General features: G+C 45.5%; 2 protein-coding genes across 4 annotated transcripts; one reads left to right on the forward strand and one right to left on the reverse strand.

Annotated features, from left to right (window-relative positions):
* The first annotated feature begins 210 nt into the window (after window positions 1–210).
* LOC133921752 (pentatricopeptide repeat-containing protein At1g33350) lies at window positions 211–5503 on the forward strand. Of its 3 annotated transcripts, XM_062366755.1 has the most exons (4): window positions 211–2088; window positions 3682–3764; window positions 4133–4427; window positions 4658–5503. In XM_062366755.1, the coding sequence occupies exon 1, from the start codon at window positions 274–276 to the stop codon at window positions 1852–1854; it is 1581 nt and encodes a 526-aa protein (XP_062222739.1). In that variant the 5' UTR covers window positions 211–273; the 3' UTR covers window positions 1855–2088; window positions 3682–3764; window positions 4133–4427; window positions 4658–5503. The 3 variants fall into 3 exon arrangements, with proteins under 3 accessions (XP_062222739.1, XP_062222740.1, XP_062222741.1); XM_062366756.1 differs by lacking the exon at window positions 4133–4427; XM_062366757.1 differs by lacking the exons at window positions 3682–3764; window positions 4133–4427.
* Window positions 5504–5543: 40 nt separating this feature from the next.
* On the reverse strand, window positions 5544–7360 carry LOC133921753 (ammonium transporter 1 member 2). Its single transcript, XM_062366758.1, has one exon. The coding sequence runs from the start codon at window positions 7168–7170 to the stop codon at window positions 5707–5709; it is 1464 nt and encodes a 487-aa protein (XP_062222742.1). The 5' UTR covers window positions 7171–7360; the 3' UTR covers window positions 5544–5706.
* Window positions 7361–15315: the final 7955 nt, after the last annotated feature.

The raw sequence follows: 15315 nt of genomic DNA on the forward strand, positions 1-15315 counted from the left end.
GGCTGATGCTCAGTGGCATTCGAGTTTAGACAATTAGACTGTACTTCCTCCGATCTCAAATATATATTCATTTAGATTTATCATAAGTTAAACTTTTTTAGTTAAAATGATATATTAAAGAACGTGCTAATGTCTTAATGATACGAGGGAACATAGAAGAAGCCCGGCAGGCGTGCCCAGCCCACGAAAACCAAGCACAAGGCCAAAAAAAAACGCCCTCTAAACCGCACGCGAACCGAGCCCCGCGCCCGCGCGGCGCCACCGCACGGCATAATGCGCTGCGCGCCACCGCTCTCCCACCGCGACTTCGTCGCCGTCCTCACGCGCTGCTCCACCCGCGCGCACCTCGAGCAGCTCCACGCCCACGCCTTCGTCGCCGGCCGCGCCGCCGCGCAGCCCACCACCTTCCACCTCCTCCGCTTCGCCTCCATCCGCCTCTCATGCCTCCCCTACGCGCGCCGCCTCTTCGACGCCACGCCCCACCCCAACGTCTTCCTCTACTCCGCCATACTCTCCGCCTATGTTTCCGCCTCCGCCGCAGCCTCCTCGCCCGCGCACGCCCGGGACGCCCTCGCTCTGTTCCTCCGCATGCTTCGCCGCGGCCGCCCGGCCCCCAACCAGTTCGTGTACCCGCTCGCGCTCCGCGCCGCCTGCGCCGTCGGCGTCCTCCTGGTCAGATCGATCCATTCCCACGCCTGCAAGAGCGGCTTCTACGGGTACGATGTCATAAAGACCTCGCTCCTCGATGGGTACTCGCGGTACGGGATGATGGCCGACGCGCGGAATCTGTTCGACGGTTTAACCGAGAGGAACGTGGTCTCTTGGACTGCGCTGGTGTCCGGGTACGCAAGGGCCGGGAAGGCTGGGGATGCGATCGTACTGTTTGAGTGGATGCCGGAGAGGGACGTGGCTGCATGGAACGCAGTGATCGCTGGATGCGCGCAGAATGGATTGTTTGTGGAGGCAGTGGGGATTTTCGGGAGGATGGTGGGCGAGGGGTTCCGGCCGAATGCAACCACAATTTCTTGTGCGCTATCTGCATGTGGGCATCTCGGTATGCTGAAGATCGGGAAGGTGATCCATGGGTACGCATGGAGGACCTGTGTTGGTTTTGGTTCATCTGTTGTGAATGGGTTGATCGATATGTACGGTAAATGTGGGAATTTGAAAGGGGCAAGATGGATGTTCGATGAGGTTTCAGACAGGGGCCTGATCACGTGGAATTCTCTGATCAATTGTCTTGCATTACATGGGCACAACAAGTGTGCAATTTCGGCGTTTAATGCGATGAGGGATGAAGGGGTTGAACCTGATGAGGTCACTTTTGTTGGACTGCTGAATGCTTGCACTCATGGAGGGTTCGTTGATGAAGGCCTTAGATACTTCGAACTGATGCATCATGAGTACGGAATTGAACCAGAGATTGAGCATTATGGGTGTATTGTTGACCTTCTTGGTCGGGCAGGCCGGTTTCAGGATGCGCTGAATGTTATCAACAGCATGAGGGTTGAATCAGATGAAGTCATTTGGGGGTCATTACTGAATGCCTGTAGAATACACAGACAGCTAGAACTGGCTGAGCTTGCTGTCAGAAAATTGCTGGAGTTGGATCCAAATAATGCTAATTATGTGGTGATGCTGGCAAATGTATACAGTGAAGGTGGCTTCTGGGAAGAGGTGAGGAAGGTAAGGAATCTCATGAAGGAGGAGACTACAGGCAAGAAGCTTCCTGGTTGTAGCTGGATCGAGGTGGACTCCAAGACACACCGGTTTTTCTCTGGTGATGATGCTCATCCTGAGACAGAGGTTATATATGACACTCTTGAGGATTTAGCAGCCTCAATGGAAATCTGACAAAATATAGTGCCAATTAACCATATTCTCAGAAGCTTAATAGTTGAATAACTTTCATAGTTTGGCTTCTACAGTGGAAAGTCACGGGCTTAACATATATTCTGTTAACAAAGTGGGCTAAATTAAACATTTGACCTAGTCGACAAATTTACATTTGGAGGCAGACACGAAGATTTTCCATTGAAGCCAAGCTACTTACACAAATTTACATCATGGCAAGAGCTACAGCAAGAGGTAGTATTTGTGCCTGTATTGCACTGTAGTTATGCAGTGCAATACCGATGCATGAAAGCTATTACCGATGCATGAAAGTATGCACATATTTTTCATGTCATTCGCGTTGCTTGTTTAAATTATGTATGTGCAAAGATACGATGTTCATCTTCTTTATTTGATACCACAGTAGGAATGCTGCTATATTCTATCAGCCCCATATTCAACCCACATCTTGATGAGCTTTTCTATCTTCTGTCTTCAGTTTCTTTTGAAAGTTCACTGTTTTGCGTTGCCAATCATGCCGTTAGTTTGGGGTTCTCTTGCCTGACATGTGATTTTTTCCTTACAAGTAGTCAATTGCCAAATATGGCTACTTTTGGAAGAAATGGACAGATGTCAGCTAGCATTTTTTATCTTCTACTACCTCCGTTCTCTTTTAGATGTCGTTTTAGGATTTGAGTTTTGTTCTCAAATAGATGTCGTTCTTGGTTTTTTCTAGACATTCTCTTCCCAAATAGCCCCTATTAAATTTTGAGGAGTCACAAGGTTTTGGTGAGAGATTAGTGCACTGCAGGTGTATTAGCACAAGCTTTTGACTACTAAGGAAACAATTGTGTTAATTGCTGCTGGAGATCGTTCACTTGCCATCATTAAAGCTCAGAGACACCTCCGGTTCATGGTCTCCTCGCTATGGACGTGCTAATGACAAGATCATGTTTAGTCGCCTCTTTAGCTTTGCTTACCCGTGACCTCCACCGCACAAACGTGCTCTCAACCTTGTCTCGCTCCGCCGCACTATCGTCGATCAGTTTAACTCGCTTTGCCACCCAGCAAGCAACGCAACCTACCAGCTTGCTCACGCTTCAGGCTGCAGCACGCCAACAACCTCTCCTCTACGCGCAACTCCCGTCGAGGCAAGAGCCGCTCGAGCTCAAGCTCGAGCAGCGCCCGCCGCAAGTCATGGCCGATCCCATCCAGAGGCCATGGTTCTTGGTTCTTGGTTGAGATTAAAGCAGTGCCCACGTGCTGGTTGAGACTGGCTGGGATTATGGAAGGGCAGGACCGGTGAAGTAAACGAAGCGACGGGTCCATCAAAGGAGGGCAGACATGTCAAGTGATACGGTATTAACTGCTGCCTTGTTCTGTGTAGCGAGGTCTAAAACGACATCTAAATCCGAACGGAGGTAGTACTTATCAATTGTTAAATGTTACATGTCAAGCAGAGATTGGTAGGTGCCTGCTCGCATATGTCCTGTTGCCTGTCAAAGAAACTCAAATACTTGGTAACAAACAGATAGCACTGAGGACAACATGGCAGGATTTGTCGGATTGATTGATATAAATTCCGTATAACTATAATATATGTCGATAATCATCTTTTTATGAAAAAGAAGTGATTTCTGTCCATCCTTATTTGGACCAAGTGTGCCAGTGTGTTTTCAGTTCAGTTCCAAAGTGGTGTGAAATGTTAATCACGATTCAATGTGATATTGATAAAATTTAGTGCGAAATGACTGAAGTAAACTAGATAGCTGTTGTCAAATTACTTGAACTAGTACTTGCTTGGAACTGCCTGTTCCTGACAGTAGATGTTTGTCCACAATGATGCAGATCCAGATGAGAATGGAACATGGAAAATAATCTAACAATATATGTGAAGAGCCTTGCAATTGCTGATAATTGCAAGACATCTGGTACAACTTGTTACACCAGTTAGTGATTACGGCGATGAGCCTATCATTTTGTAACAGTTGCTGCTCAATGACTGTTTTAGACGGATGCTTTTGACCAAAAAACCTTTTCCATTTAGTGACCATGTTGTTCGCCCTCATCTCTGCTTGACATTATCTCACTGTTCGTAGAAAATTATTAGGTTACTGTTTTGTAGTCTGATTTTAATGAATCTATATGCTCTGTTCTAATTTATACTCTGTGTTATGTGTAGTCTGATTTTAATGAATCTATATGCTCTGTTCTAATTAATGCTCTGTGTTATGTTACGTGAATGATGCTCCTGGCGTTTAGCATTATTTGATTATTCATGCCTCTATTTCTTGTACAGTACAGCGAGTAAAAAGGAAAGATGATGAGAGAAGCTGAATATTAACTGAAGAACAAATAAAAATACTTGTCCATGCATTTCCACTTATCGATATAGCATGTAATTCAATATTTTTAGCTTACTCATTTTGCAGAGTTCCATTGCAGAATGCTTAGTATTTTGTATTCTGTACATAGCAAGAAGCTTTAAACTAGCAGCCGGGAAAGCTAGTTGGGGCAATGGAAAGCTCCCTTAGTCAGTTGAATATATGATGGGAGTTGGAATCAGTTGTACATCCCCTGGTCTTAACAACATTGTAAGTGTCAACCCATTTACTTGGATGAATTGTGGCATCATTGTCCTAAGAATATGTTCTATATCCATGATTCAATATGCACATACATGTTGTCATAGCAGATGTTTTGCCATTTCTTAGCTTAGCTGGGTTCTCTTTGGTTTTCTCCCTCTTGTCATAGCAGTCACTTTTTCATCTTTCATCCAATCAAATATTTTCCTTGTTTTAACTTATTTATCAATGCATTGTAGATGGACTCGTTCCCAGCCTTAGAACATGTCTCCACAACTTGGTGAAAAAGTGATTCTATGAAGGAACAGACCAAGGCCATGGATATGTTATGAGATGCTTGCAATTTCCATATCTTCCAACTCGTATATTGTGTCACGTGGCAGGATCAAGGGGGAAACATGGACAGATGAGTGCCATACGTTGCCATTGCAACCCAGTCAGAGAAAAGGGTGGGTAAAAAAAAGATGGTGCAGGTTATAGAAACAAGCATACAAGGTACAATTAAATGGACCAACAATTTGAAAAGGAGAATAAAAGCACGCTATCGACTTGGTCTGGAATAATTCCAATGCAGTGCAATACCTCACCATGTAATTCGAACGGTATATGTCACCCTGATCGTCCATAAGCAGATAATTTTTTTTTAAAGTTTCAGTGCTTTTATCCCGTTCAAAGGCAGGCTGAGTGACTGGAGTGATATGTAGTCAGGTCTTATCTCAGCAGTATTATCAGGATTCAGGGCTCCTTATTTATGAGTTGATTTTGGTGTTCCATTCAAGGAGTAGGATGGATTCCGTGTTTCCAGTTCAAAACAGCATAAAAGAGACATGTACAAAGCAGGGATGCCGTAAAGATTCTGCAGAGATGGTCGTGGGCTCATGGCAACCATCGACGGGCCACGATGGTGGATCATAAACTTCGGAACACGGCGGGATATGCCTTACTTGGAGCAATTTTCTAATGCATGGAAGCACTAGTCTGTATTACCAGCCTTTCTTTTTGGACGAATATTACCAGTCTTTCTTAGAACGAAAAAGAGAGGGAGCAATATGTATGGAAACCGCTGGATGAACCATCCGTGCAAACACGCCGGGCTCCACACAAGGTCAAAGGAAATATGCAGTCTTAGACAAGAAGAGTATATCCCTGGTTTTTATTGTACAATCATCATGTAGGAGTAACATGTAGCATTATACGATGAGACCCAACACAACAGAAGGGAGACCTGCGTACATTGCGCGAGGTGCCCTGCCCGCACCTGCGTAATAGTATCGGTACTGGTATGTCGCTAGAACTCGCCGCTCGACGCGGCCGCAACCCGCGTGTTCTGCACCGGTTTGTGCCTGCCGCCCAAATCCTCGTCGTGGTACACGTACGCGAACCCTCCGTGGCGCGTCTGGTCCATGCCGGCCATCTCGTCCTCGGCAGAGACGCGGAGCAGACCCAACTTGTTCAGCGCCAGGAACAGCGGGGCCATGGTGCAGCTCACCCATGCGGCGATGACCAGGATCAGCACCACGTTCGCGGCGAGCAGCCTCCCGCCGCCGCCCATGAACAGGCCGTACGGCCGCCCCGGCACGCCGTAAATCTGCTCCACGTACTCCCTCCGCGCGAACAGACCCGTGAAGAGGACCCCCCACGCGCCGCACCCGCCGTGCAGCTGCGCCGCCTCCAGCGGGTCGTCGAACCTGAGCCTTGCGGCCAGCGCGTTGAACCCGATGAGCACCCACGCCGACACGAACCCGCAGATGATGGCCGCCCACGGTTCGACCACCGAGCAGCCGGCGGTGATCGCGGCGAAGCCGCCGAGGAGGCCGTTGCAGACGTCGAGCACGTTCCAATGCCCCGTCTGGATCCTCTTCCCGAAGAGCGTCGTGAGCGCCGCCGTGCTGCCGGCGAGGGTGGTGGTCACGGCGGTGCGGCCCACTGCCGACCACTGCCCGTGGATGCTACCGGCCGGGCCGTAGCTCTTAAGGATGGTGAGGAACGACCCCGGGTTGAAACCGAACCACCCGAACCACAGCAAGAAGGTGCCGAGCACGACGAGCGACGCGCTGTGCCCGCGCAGCGCCACCGAGCGACCGGCATGATCGAACCTGCCAATGCGGGGACCCTCGATGAAGGCGCCCCAAAGGCCAGCGATGCCGCCTACCATGTGGACGACGCTGGACCCGGCGAAGTCGATGACGCCGGACTTGAAGAGCAACGGTCCCGACGTCCGGGTCGCCGAGGCCCATCCATCGGCGGACCAGATCCAGTGGGACACCACGGGGTAGACGAAGCCGGTGAGGAAGGCGGAGTAGATAAGGTACGCCACGAACTGCGTCCGCTCGGCGATGGAGCCGGACGTGATCCCCGCGGCAGCGATGGCGAAGGCCCATTGGAAGAGGAAGAAGTCGTAGTCGAAGCCAATCTGCGGAAGCTTGCGGAGGCCGAAAAACTGCTTGCCGATGAAGCCGTTGGACGGGGTCCCGTATGCGAAGGCGAAGCCGAAGAGGTAGTAGAAGAGCGCGCCGGCGGCGGCGTCGAGCACGTTGGTGAGCATGATGTTCATGGTGTTCTTGGCGCGGACGGAGCCCGCGCAGAGCATGGCGAACCCGAGCTGCATGGCGAAGACAAGGTAGGCCGAGAAGAGCAGGTACGTCGCGTTCACCGCCGACGTGGTGTCCGCGAACTGGTTGCACAGGTAGTCCGTCGCGTTCGCCGCTGCCGGGCCAAGCAGCGGCGCCAGGCTCGCGGCGCACGTCGCCATCTTCACGACCTCGCTTCCTCTGCTCTCTGAGGTTCTGCGCGAGGAGCAATGGGAAATGGAGATGTGCGGCGCGAGGAGCAATGGGGAACGGTGGCGTCGGATTTATAGGCGTTTCGAAGGACGGGAGGAGCTAGAATAGAATCAGGAGGCGCGTGCTGGTCGCTGTTGTTCAAAGTTTTCCAGGGGCCCACCTGCCAGTGAATCTTCTGCTGAGACTGGGGTGCGGACCCCCCCCCCCCCCCCAAGGCGTCTTTGTTGAATCTGGAGGAATCGAAACTGATACTCTGAACAAAGCGAGTGAAATGTGATGGGACAATGGCCAGAATTGTGTACCAGTTGCGTACAGATGCTCCACAACTACTATCTTGCAGCGTACAGATCTTTGTGTGTGCCTGAAAAAGTCAATTCAATGTCGTACCCAATCTCTGTTCAGATCATATTTGTATATGAGGTTATTAGAGTGCATGCCATTTTTTCAACTTGAGAAACATGGATGTGAATGTGGAACGAGTTTGTATTCGACCCGTTTCCAAACCTACCTATCCCTGTTCCCAAGCACTGATCTTCGCATCGAATTTTGCCACCACTGATCTGCTTATCTACTTCGTTCACTGTCGATCAGCAGGTCAGAGCGTGATGCAATGCAACAACCATTGCGGCCGCCGGGACCATTGGAAATCACAAAACAAACGATACCCAAACGACACAAGCAACGTGGACTTGTGGGGATCCCACGAAGCTGGAGAGCCAGTCCATCGCCATCGCCGCAAAGTCCACGGCCTCCCCGACCGGTTAAAAAATCTCAGACGCTGACACCCTTCAGGAAGACTAACCGGTGCCATGAGCCTACGAAAGCGTCCGATTTGACGCTCTGCGCGTAAGTAATACTATCCACTTGTGGCATCTGCAATAGCCAATTTCCCCTTTGCATGTTCGATGATTCGGCTGTGTACTGCTCTTCTGTGGTCCTAACTCCCAAGAGCTGCGGCGAGTAATTTGTGCCGTGTCCATGCTCCGGAGACATTGATGTCATTGGATCCCTGTTTGACTTTGGATTTAAAAAAAGTGTTTATCTGTTTCAAGAAACATGATCGGACTGACATCGCCCAACTGCTGCGGATTAGACCACTGAGTTTGCAATGCAATTGCCCTCTGCTCTGACTTGCTGAATCCGTTATGAATTTTCTACTTTAGCTGCTAGCTGTGGCGGGAACAGTTCGCCAATTTAGCAAAAGTCCAAACGTACGTACAGTAATAAACCAAGACAATAGCGGCGCCGTAGCACGTTCCTTTTGCCGATCGATATCTCTCATATCTAAATATGTTCAAAAAGGTTGAATTTACTGGACCGGTCCGAACACGGCTTTAAGTACGGTCCGATCTGAGCTTAGACGGGCTAGATTGGCGCGGCACAAGGCCTCGAGGTGTATCTGGGCCGAGCGTGCGGCACACCGGGCCGGTTCGGCCCGGCGCGTATTTTTCAAGCCGGCACAAGCTTGGTCCAAACCGGGCAGGCACGAACACGGCCCATACCGGCCCGGACACGCGATGGCCTAGGAGGCACAGCTGGCCCGGCACGGCACGCGGCGGCCAGGCGGCACGATCGGCCCGGCGCGGCACGGCCCAGCGGGCATGCCTGGGTCGACTGTAGCCGTTGTGCGTGGACCCAGCACGGGGAGGCACAAGAGGCACGGACGACACACGGGTTTAACGGGTTAAACGGGCCTGGAACAGCTTGGGTTGGCCCGTTTAACCTGTTAACCCGATATTTTTGAATTTTATAGTCGTTTTTGTGACCGTTTGAGCTAAAAAAATTCGAAAAATTGTAAAAATCACTATTTTCCACATATAAATAGAGGATCACTCCGCCTTTCAATTGCACACCAGCAACACCATTTGCTCTCTTGTTTTCTTCTTTCATTCTTATCTCAAAGTTCTTTAGAATTAGCGATAATTTGGCAAAATTAGTTTGAATTGTTGCAAAAAATCTGAGCAATTCCAAAACTGTCATCCTGCTATCTTGACGTTAAAGAAATCTTGGTGATTTTTTGCATCGTTGTTCATTCTTGTTTTATTATTAATTTTATTAATTGATTATTTCTAACTCTGAATATTTATATTTTTTTATGCCATTCGACATTGATCATGGATGTCGATGATCATGATCATAATACATCTATCGATCATGATTTTTTCTCCAAAAACTCACAGGGGATTACAGCCTTTTGATACCAATGCTGCTGGTGATAATGGACCCGACGGTGAACCTCCGGTTGGTTCACATGCAGGTGATGCAGCAGTACTTCCATCGTCAGGCACTACAAGTGCACACGTATCAGCAAGCACCGGCTCTAAAAGATCAAGAGTCGGTACTTCTGAAGTTTGGCAAGACTTTGAAAGGTTCTACAGAAATGAAGATGGGGTACGTGTCAAATATGCTAGGTGTTATATTTGCAAACATAAATTATCTACAAAGCTCTCAGGTGGAACGGGATATTTGAAGAGGTAAGCCACAATTTGTAAGCGAAAGAGTAGAGTAGCCATGAAACAGACGGTGCTGCAGTACAGTCCCGATGGCTTTGTTCATCATTGGGAGTATGACTCTGCCAATGCTCGAAAAGAGTTATGCCGCTTCATTACAAGAGTAGATCTTCTACTCAACATCGGTGAGTCTCTTGCATTTAAAGATTACATTAAGCAAGCTCATAATTCTAGGTTCACATATATTTCTAGACAAACAACTAGTAGGAATATTGTAAAATACTACTATACGTGTCGTAGCAAGCTTAAAGAAATGTTGCAAACATGTACATTTTCAGTTGCTTTGACCTCAGACATATGGGCAGGTAGGGCTAGAGAGGATTATCTTAGTGTTGTTGCTCATTTTGTTAATAATGATTGGGAATTAGAAAAGAGAATAATAGGTTTCAGGTTGATTGACAACGCGCATACCGATGAAAATATTGCTGAAAAAATATCTCAAGTAGTTGAAGACTTTGGTCTCATAAATAAAATATTTTCTATCACTTTAGATAATACCGGTGCAAACTCTAGAGCCATGTATATTCTTACTCCGTTATTTAGTATATATGCTGAATCTTTCTTGTTACATCAATGATTTATTTGTCATATTATCAATCTTATAGTAAAATCCGGTTTGAAGAGGTTGTCGCAATACCTAGATAATTTTCGTACTGCAATATCTTTTGTAAACTCTTTTAACCAACGAATTGCAGTATATAAGCGATATTGTGTTACAATGGGTGTGCGTCTACGTAAGTTTACTGTGGACATACCAGTAAGATGGAACTTTAGTTTCATGATACTCAAAAATATTGTACCATATAAGAGCACATTTGATGTGTTTATTCATACACATTATTATCAGTATGTGGGTCAAACTTTACTCACGAAAGCACATTGGTATGTTGCCAAAAGAATACTAGAGTTTCTTGAATTTTTTTATGATTCAACTGTGAGTTTATTGAGAGTTTATTATCCAACATCTTGTTTAGTAGTGCATAATAATGTTGAAATTGCTACTCATTTAAATATGTATGAAAATGACAATCTTCTAAGAGATTGTGTGGTTCCTATGAAGATAACAATCTTTTTATTATATGCATTTGCCTTTATTTTAGATCCTAGAGCTAAAATCGCAGATTTTTGTAGAGTTCTCACAATTCTAGGTGATGCTCTTGGCCATGATTATTCTACTTATTATAATAATGTCCGTTCTAAGTTATTCAATATTTATAGTAAATATGAAACAAAGTATATCGGAGTTCGCTTGCAACGACCTCCACTAGCACCCACAAACAGAAGACGACAATGTGGGGAAAAATATTTGGTGGATGTTCTTCATCAAGAAGTTCAGAAACTTCGTCACGATCGTCTACGACTAGGAGTGCTAGAATTCTAACATCCGGAAGGGAGATAACTACCTTCATCAACAGCTATGTTATCAGCCATGAACAAGAAAATTTCAACATACTGCAATGTTGGCATGAGCACAAGATGAATTATCCAGTGCTTTCACTGTTAGCACGAGATTTGTTAACGGTTACAGTATCTATAGTTTCTTCTGAGACTACCTTCAATCTTACTGGAAGGATAATCAAAGATAGAAGAGCAAATCTCATAAGTGAGATGTTAGAAATACTCACCATAGTAAAAGACTGAGAACAAGCTAAAACGCGAATGCAACACACTGCAGAGAACACTGAGCTTGATGCTTCATTAAAAAATTTGTATCTAGATGTTGTTGACACTTGAGAACGTGTAATTTCTAATTTTTTTAGCTAGGTTATACTTTTTTTCTTTACTAGAAAAGTTTTTAATGAGGCAACCTATCAATAAAGCTCATTTTTAGAATTAATTATGTCTCCCTATTATTTCTGAATTTTTTATGATTTTTTTTTAAAAAATTTGAAAGTGACCTTGGACCCGCCACCCATCTTTCATCTTAGCCTATAAATAGCCACTATCCGTCTATACCAAACTCCCATTGATCCAAACTCCAAAACCACTTAGCCACTTCAACAAATCAATTCTATTATTTCTATATTTCTAATTTTTCATTTATGGATCAATAAACGTTGTAATCTTTTTTCCTTCTAGTAGTAAGGATTTTAACGAGCCAACAAATTAATAAAACTTATTTTATTTATTTTCAATATTTTTTGATTTTTTTAGAATTCTGTTACTATTATTTTTATTTTTTTTCTATTTTCGAAGTGCTGCCGGGTCGGCGTGCCCAACCGTGCCGTTCGGGTTGCCCATGCCTCCGTCGGGCCGCCCGTGCCTCCGGGCTGGCCGGGCCACAATCGTGCCCGTACCGACCCGGCACGGTCGAGTGGATGATCAGGCCATGTCGTGGGCTGAGGGAGCGGTACGCAGGTCGGCACGACACAGTTCGTAACAGTACCTGGACAGCTCGGATCGGGTCATAGCTGGGCCGTGCCTAGATGGGCCTGTGCCGGGCCGGCCCGAGCGGCCTATTTAGCCATCTCTGCTCATATCATCTCTAGCAGAATCGGCTTTATTGCTTTTTTCAGTGCTACAGGGAAGTAGGCGGCACTAGCGATCGGTAAATTTGCAGATGGAAAGAGAAACCAATGTCACTGTTTACAAAGTATGCGTTTGGGTTCGAGAGAGAGCAGAAGAGTAATGGAATATAATAAATAAGGTAAATGTTAGAAATAAGAAAACAGATACTATAATAATATTAGAAGATGCTATAATAATATTATAGAAAATAAATTTTAAAGCATAGGTTATAGATGATCTAAATCCTGATCAATTCAAGCGAAACAAGATGGTCTGGACGCTATCGAAAGACGGTGACTGCCTCGTCTCGCCATGGCCACGCGCTATCGGGTCCGCTTGCCTCCGTCATCGGCATCGGCGGCGCTGCCGACCTGACGTTCTCGCGGTCTTGGTGCTGTCGACGTGCCGACGACGGCAGAGTCCAGGGGCGCCTCGCAGAACACCAGCGTGGCCAAGAGCCTCTCCATTGGCCGTCCCGACCACGCGTCACTCCTCGGTTGGGGTTTGCTCGGCGTCAGAGACCGAGGACCCGTTCCCTGCTCGTCTGATTGGGTCGGCATGCTCTGGCACACGCTGATTTCATTAGCTTGGCAGCGGGCACGGCCTTGGTTCGTTTCCGGTTCGAACGCCGACGCCGAGGACGTGTAGTAGGTGTCGGCTGTGCGAGTCTACGAGTCAAGTCCGGGCGCGCGCCGGATCAGCACCCGGGAATCTTCACGGTTAATTGGCGGTTGGAATTCGAGGATACCAGCCACCATCAAATCGTAGCGGCCGTCCTTGTTCCCGTGGATGTATCACGGTTCAGGTTGTTTGGTTGCTGGCCGACCTCTTCTTCTGGGCGCGGTGGAGGCCTCGGGTCTGCAGGGTGACGTGGGTAGTGGACCGAGCCAGACCTTGCGATTTGTGAAAGTAAAATTTACAGGATTTAGTTCTACAAAAAATTATCTTCTCTGTGATGACACGTGTTCACTTACTTTACCTCTTTTTCAACTCAACTATTGAATCAGGAGATGAATGATATAAATAAAGTCTCGTGAGGATCTTTCTCCACAGGATCATATAAAATTTGTTTTCGTGATTTAGGAGGAGGGCTCCGTGATGCGCGGTACACGATGCCACGGTGCTCACAGCCTGTGGCCGTCCGAAGGAAAATTTTTATATATCAATAGGTATGTATGATTTATTGTAATTATTTATTTATATTAAAATTTATGTTAAATGGTAGATAAAAAACTCATGTGATAGATGAGAGTCAACAGATAAACAAATATTATATGAAAAGGATGGATAAACCAGATTAGTCATATGTGTACACGTGGATGTAGACTTGCATTTCCCTAGGGCATGCGTCGTTTGTGGAGCTTTTTATGAAATAATATTATTTTATTAAAAATTGTAAATATAATAGCTAAATTTATAAAATTACAAGAATATGTACCTGTCGGTATACGGAATACCGACTAGGGAACCGTGTGCCGACATCCTATGTGGTAATAAGTCTGTGGCCTGTCCGCACTCCGTGTGCCGATAGGTCCTATGTTGTGTAGATAACTTTTAAAAAAAATTATAACTTTTTCATATGAATCTGGATGAAGATGATCTTTATATGACAATTGTAGACATTGACGAGATCTACAATTTTGTAGTTGATCACTTTTCCATTTGAATCCGTTTAGATGCTCAAAATGTGGCTAGAAATTCCAGATCTAGTTTTTCAGATCTGAAATTTATAACCACTTTTTCGGCATATAAACAGATTCAAATGGAAAAGTGTTCAACTAAAAAGTTGTAGCTCTCACCGAGAGATAAGAGACTTGAGAAGTAAAATTCTCAAACTAGAGAGTAAAACTGGACTTATAGAGTTAAGTATAGAAGAACGGAATCAGAGATATAAATGGGAAATGAACAAATCTACAGCTATGAAGAGTTGATGTGGCAGAAAAGGTGTAGTGAAAACTGGATTCTACACGGGGATTCAAATACTGGGTATTTCCATGGGATTGCTAATGGTAGGAAAAGGAAATGTACACTCTTTTCTCTAGAAGAAGGTGAGAGAATAATAACTGATGAAGAAGAGCATAAGCAGCACATAGTAACATACTACAAGGATTTGTTTGGGAGAGAGAATAGAGGTGCCATTTATCTCAACCCAAACACTTGGCAGGAACAAGGATCAATATCCAGGGAGGAAGCTGAGAGGCTTGTTAGACCATTTACCATGGAAGAGCTTGAAATTGCACTAAAAGAGATGAAAACTAACACTGCACCTGGACAAGATGGTTTTCCTGTAGAGTTTTATAAACAATTTTGAGACCAAATAAAAAACACTATGTTAGAAATGTTTGACAAATTCCATAGAGGTGAACTGAACATGAGTGGACTTAATTATGGACTCATCTCCTTAATTCCAAAGATGAAAGAAGCAAATACCATTAAACAATACAAACCAATATGTTTGTTGGATGCGGACTACAAATTTTCACCAAAGTTTTAGCTCTCAGATTTACTCCTTTGGCAGAAAAAACTATCATAATAAATCAGACTGCTTTCATTCCTAATAGAAACATTCTAGATGGAGTAGTCATTTTACACGAAACATTACATGAATTGAGAGTTAAGAAGCAAAAAGGTGTGATTCTCAAATTGGACTTTGAGAAAGCATATGATAAAGTACAAAGGAGTTTCCTAGAAGAAGTAATGGTGAGAAAAGGGTTCCCTGACCTCTGGATTAAATGGATTAAACAAGTTGTAGAAACAAATAGAGTTGGTATTAATTTCAATACAACTGGGACAGGTTACTTTAGAACATACAAAGGGCTAAGGCAGGGGACCCCATCTCTCCTCTTCTGTTTAACCTAATTGGAGATGCATTAGATTCCATGCTGACTAGTGCCAAAAATGCTGGTCATATTAAAGGGTTGGTTCCTGACCTTGTGACAGGAGGTTTAACACATCTACAATATGCAGATGATACAGTGATCTTCTTAGAGTTGGATGACCAAGTGATTGCACATACTAAGTTCCTTCTATACTGCTTTGAAAACATGTCTGGGCTTCAGATAAACTACTTGAGAAGTGAAGTAATGGTGGTGGGGG

This window comes from Phragmites australis, chromosome 6, assembly GCF_958298935.1.
Source record: "Phragmites australis chromosome 6, lpPhrAust1.1, whole genome shotgun sequence".
Lineage (NCBI taxonomy): Eukaryota > Viridiplantae > Streptophyta > Magnoliopsida > Poales > Poaceae > Phragmites > Phragmites australis.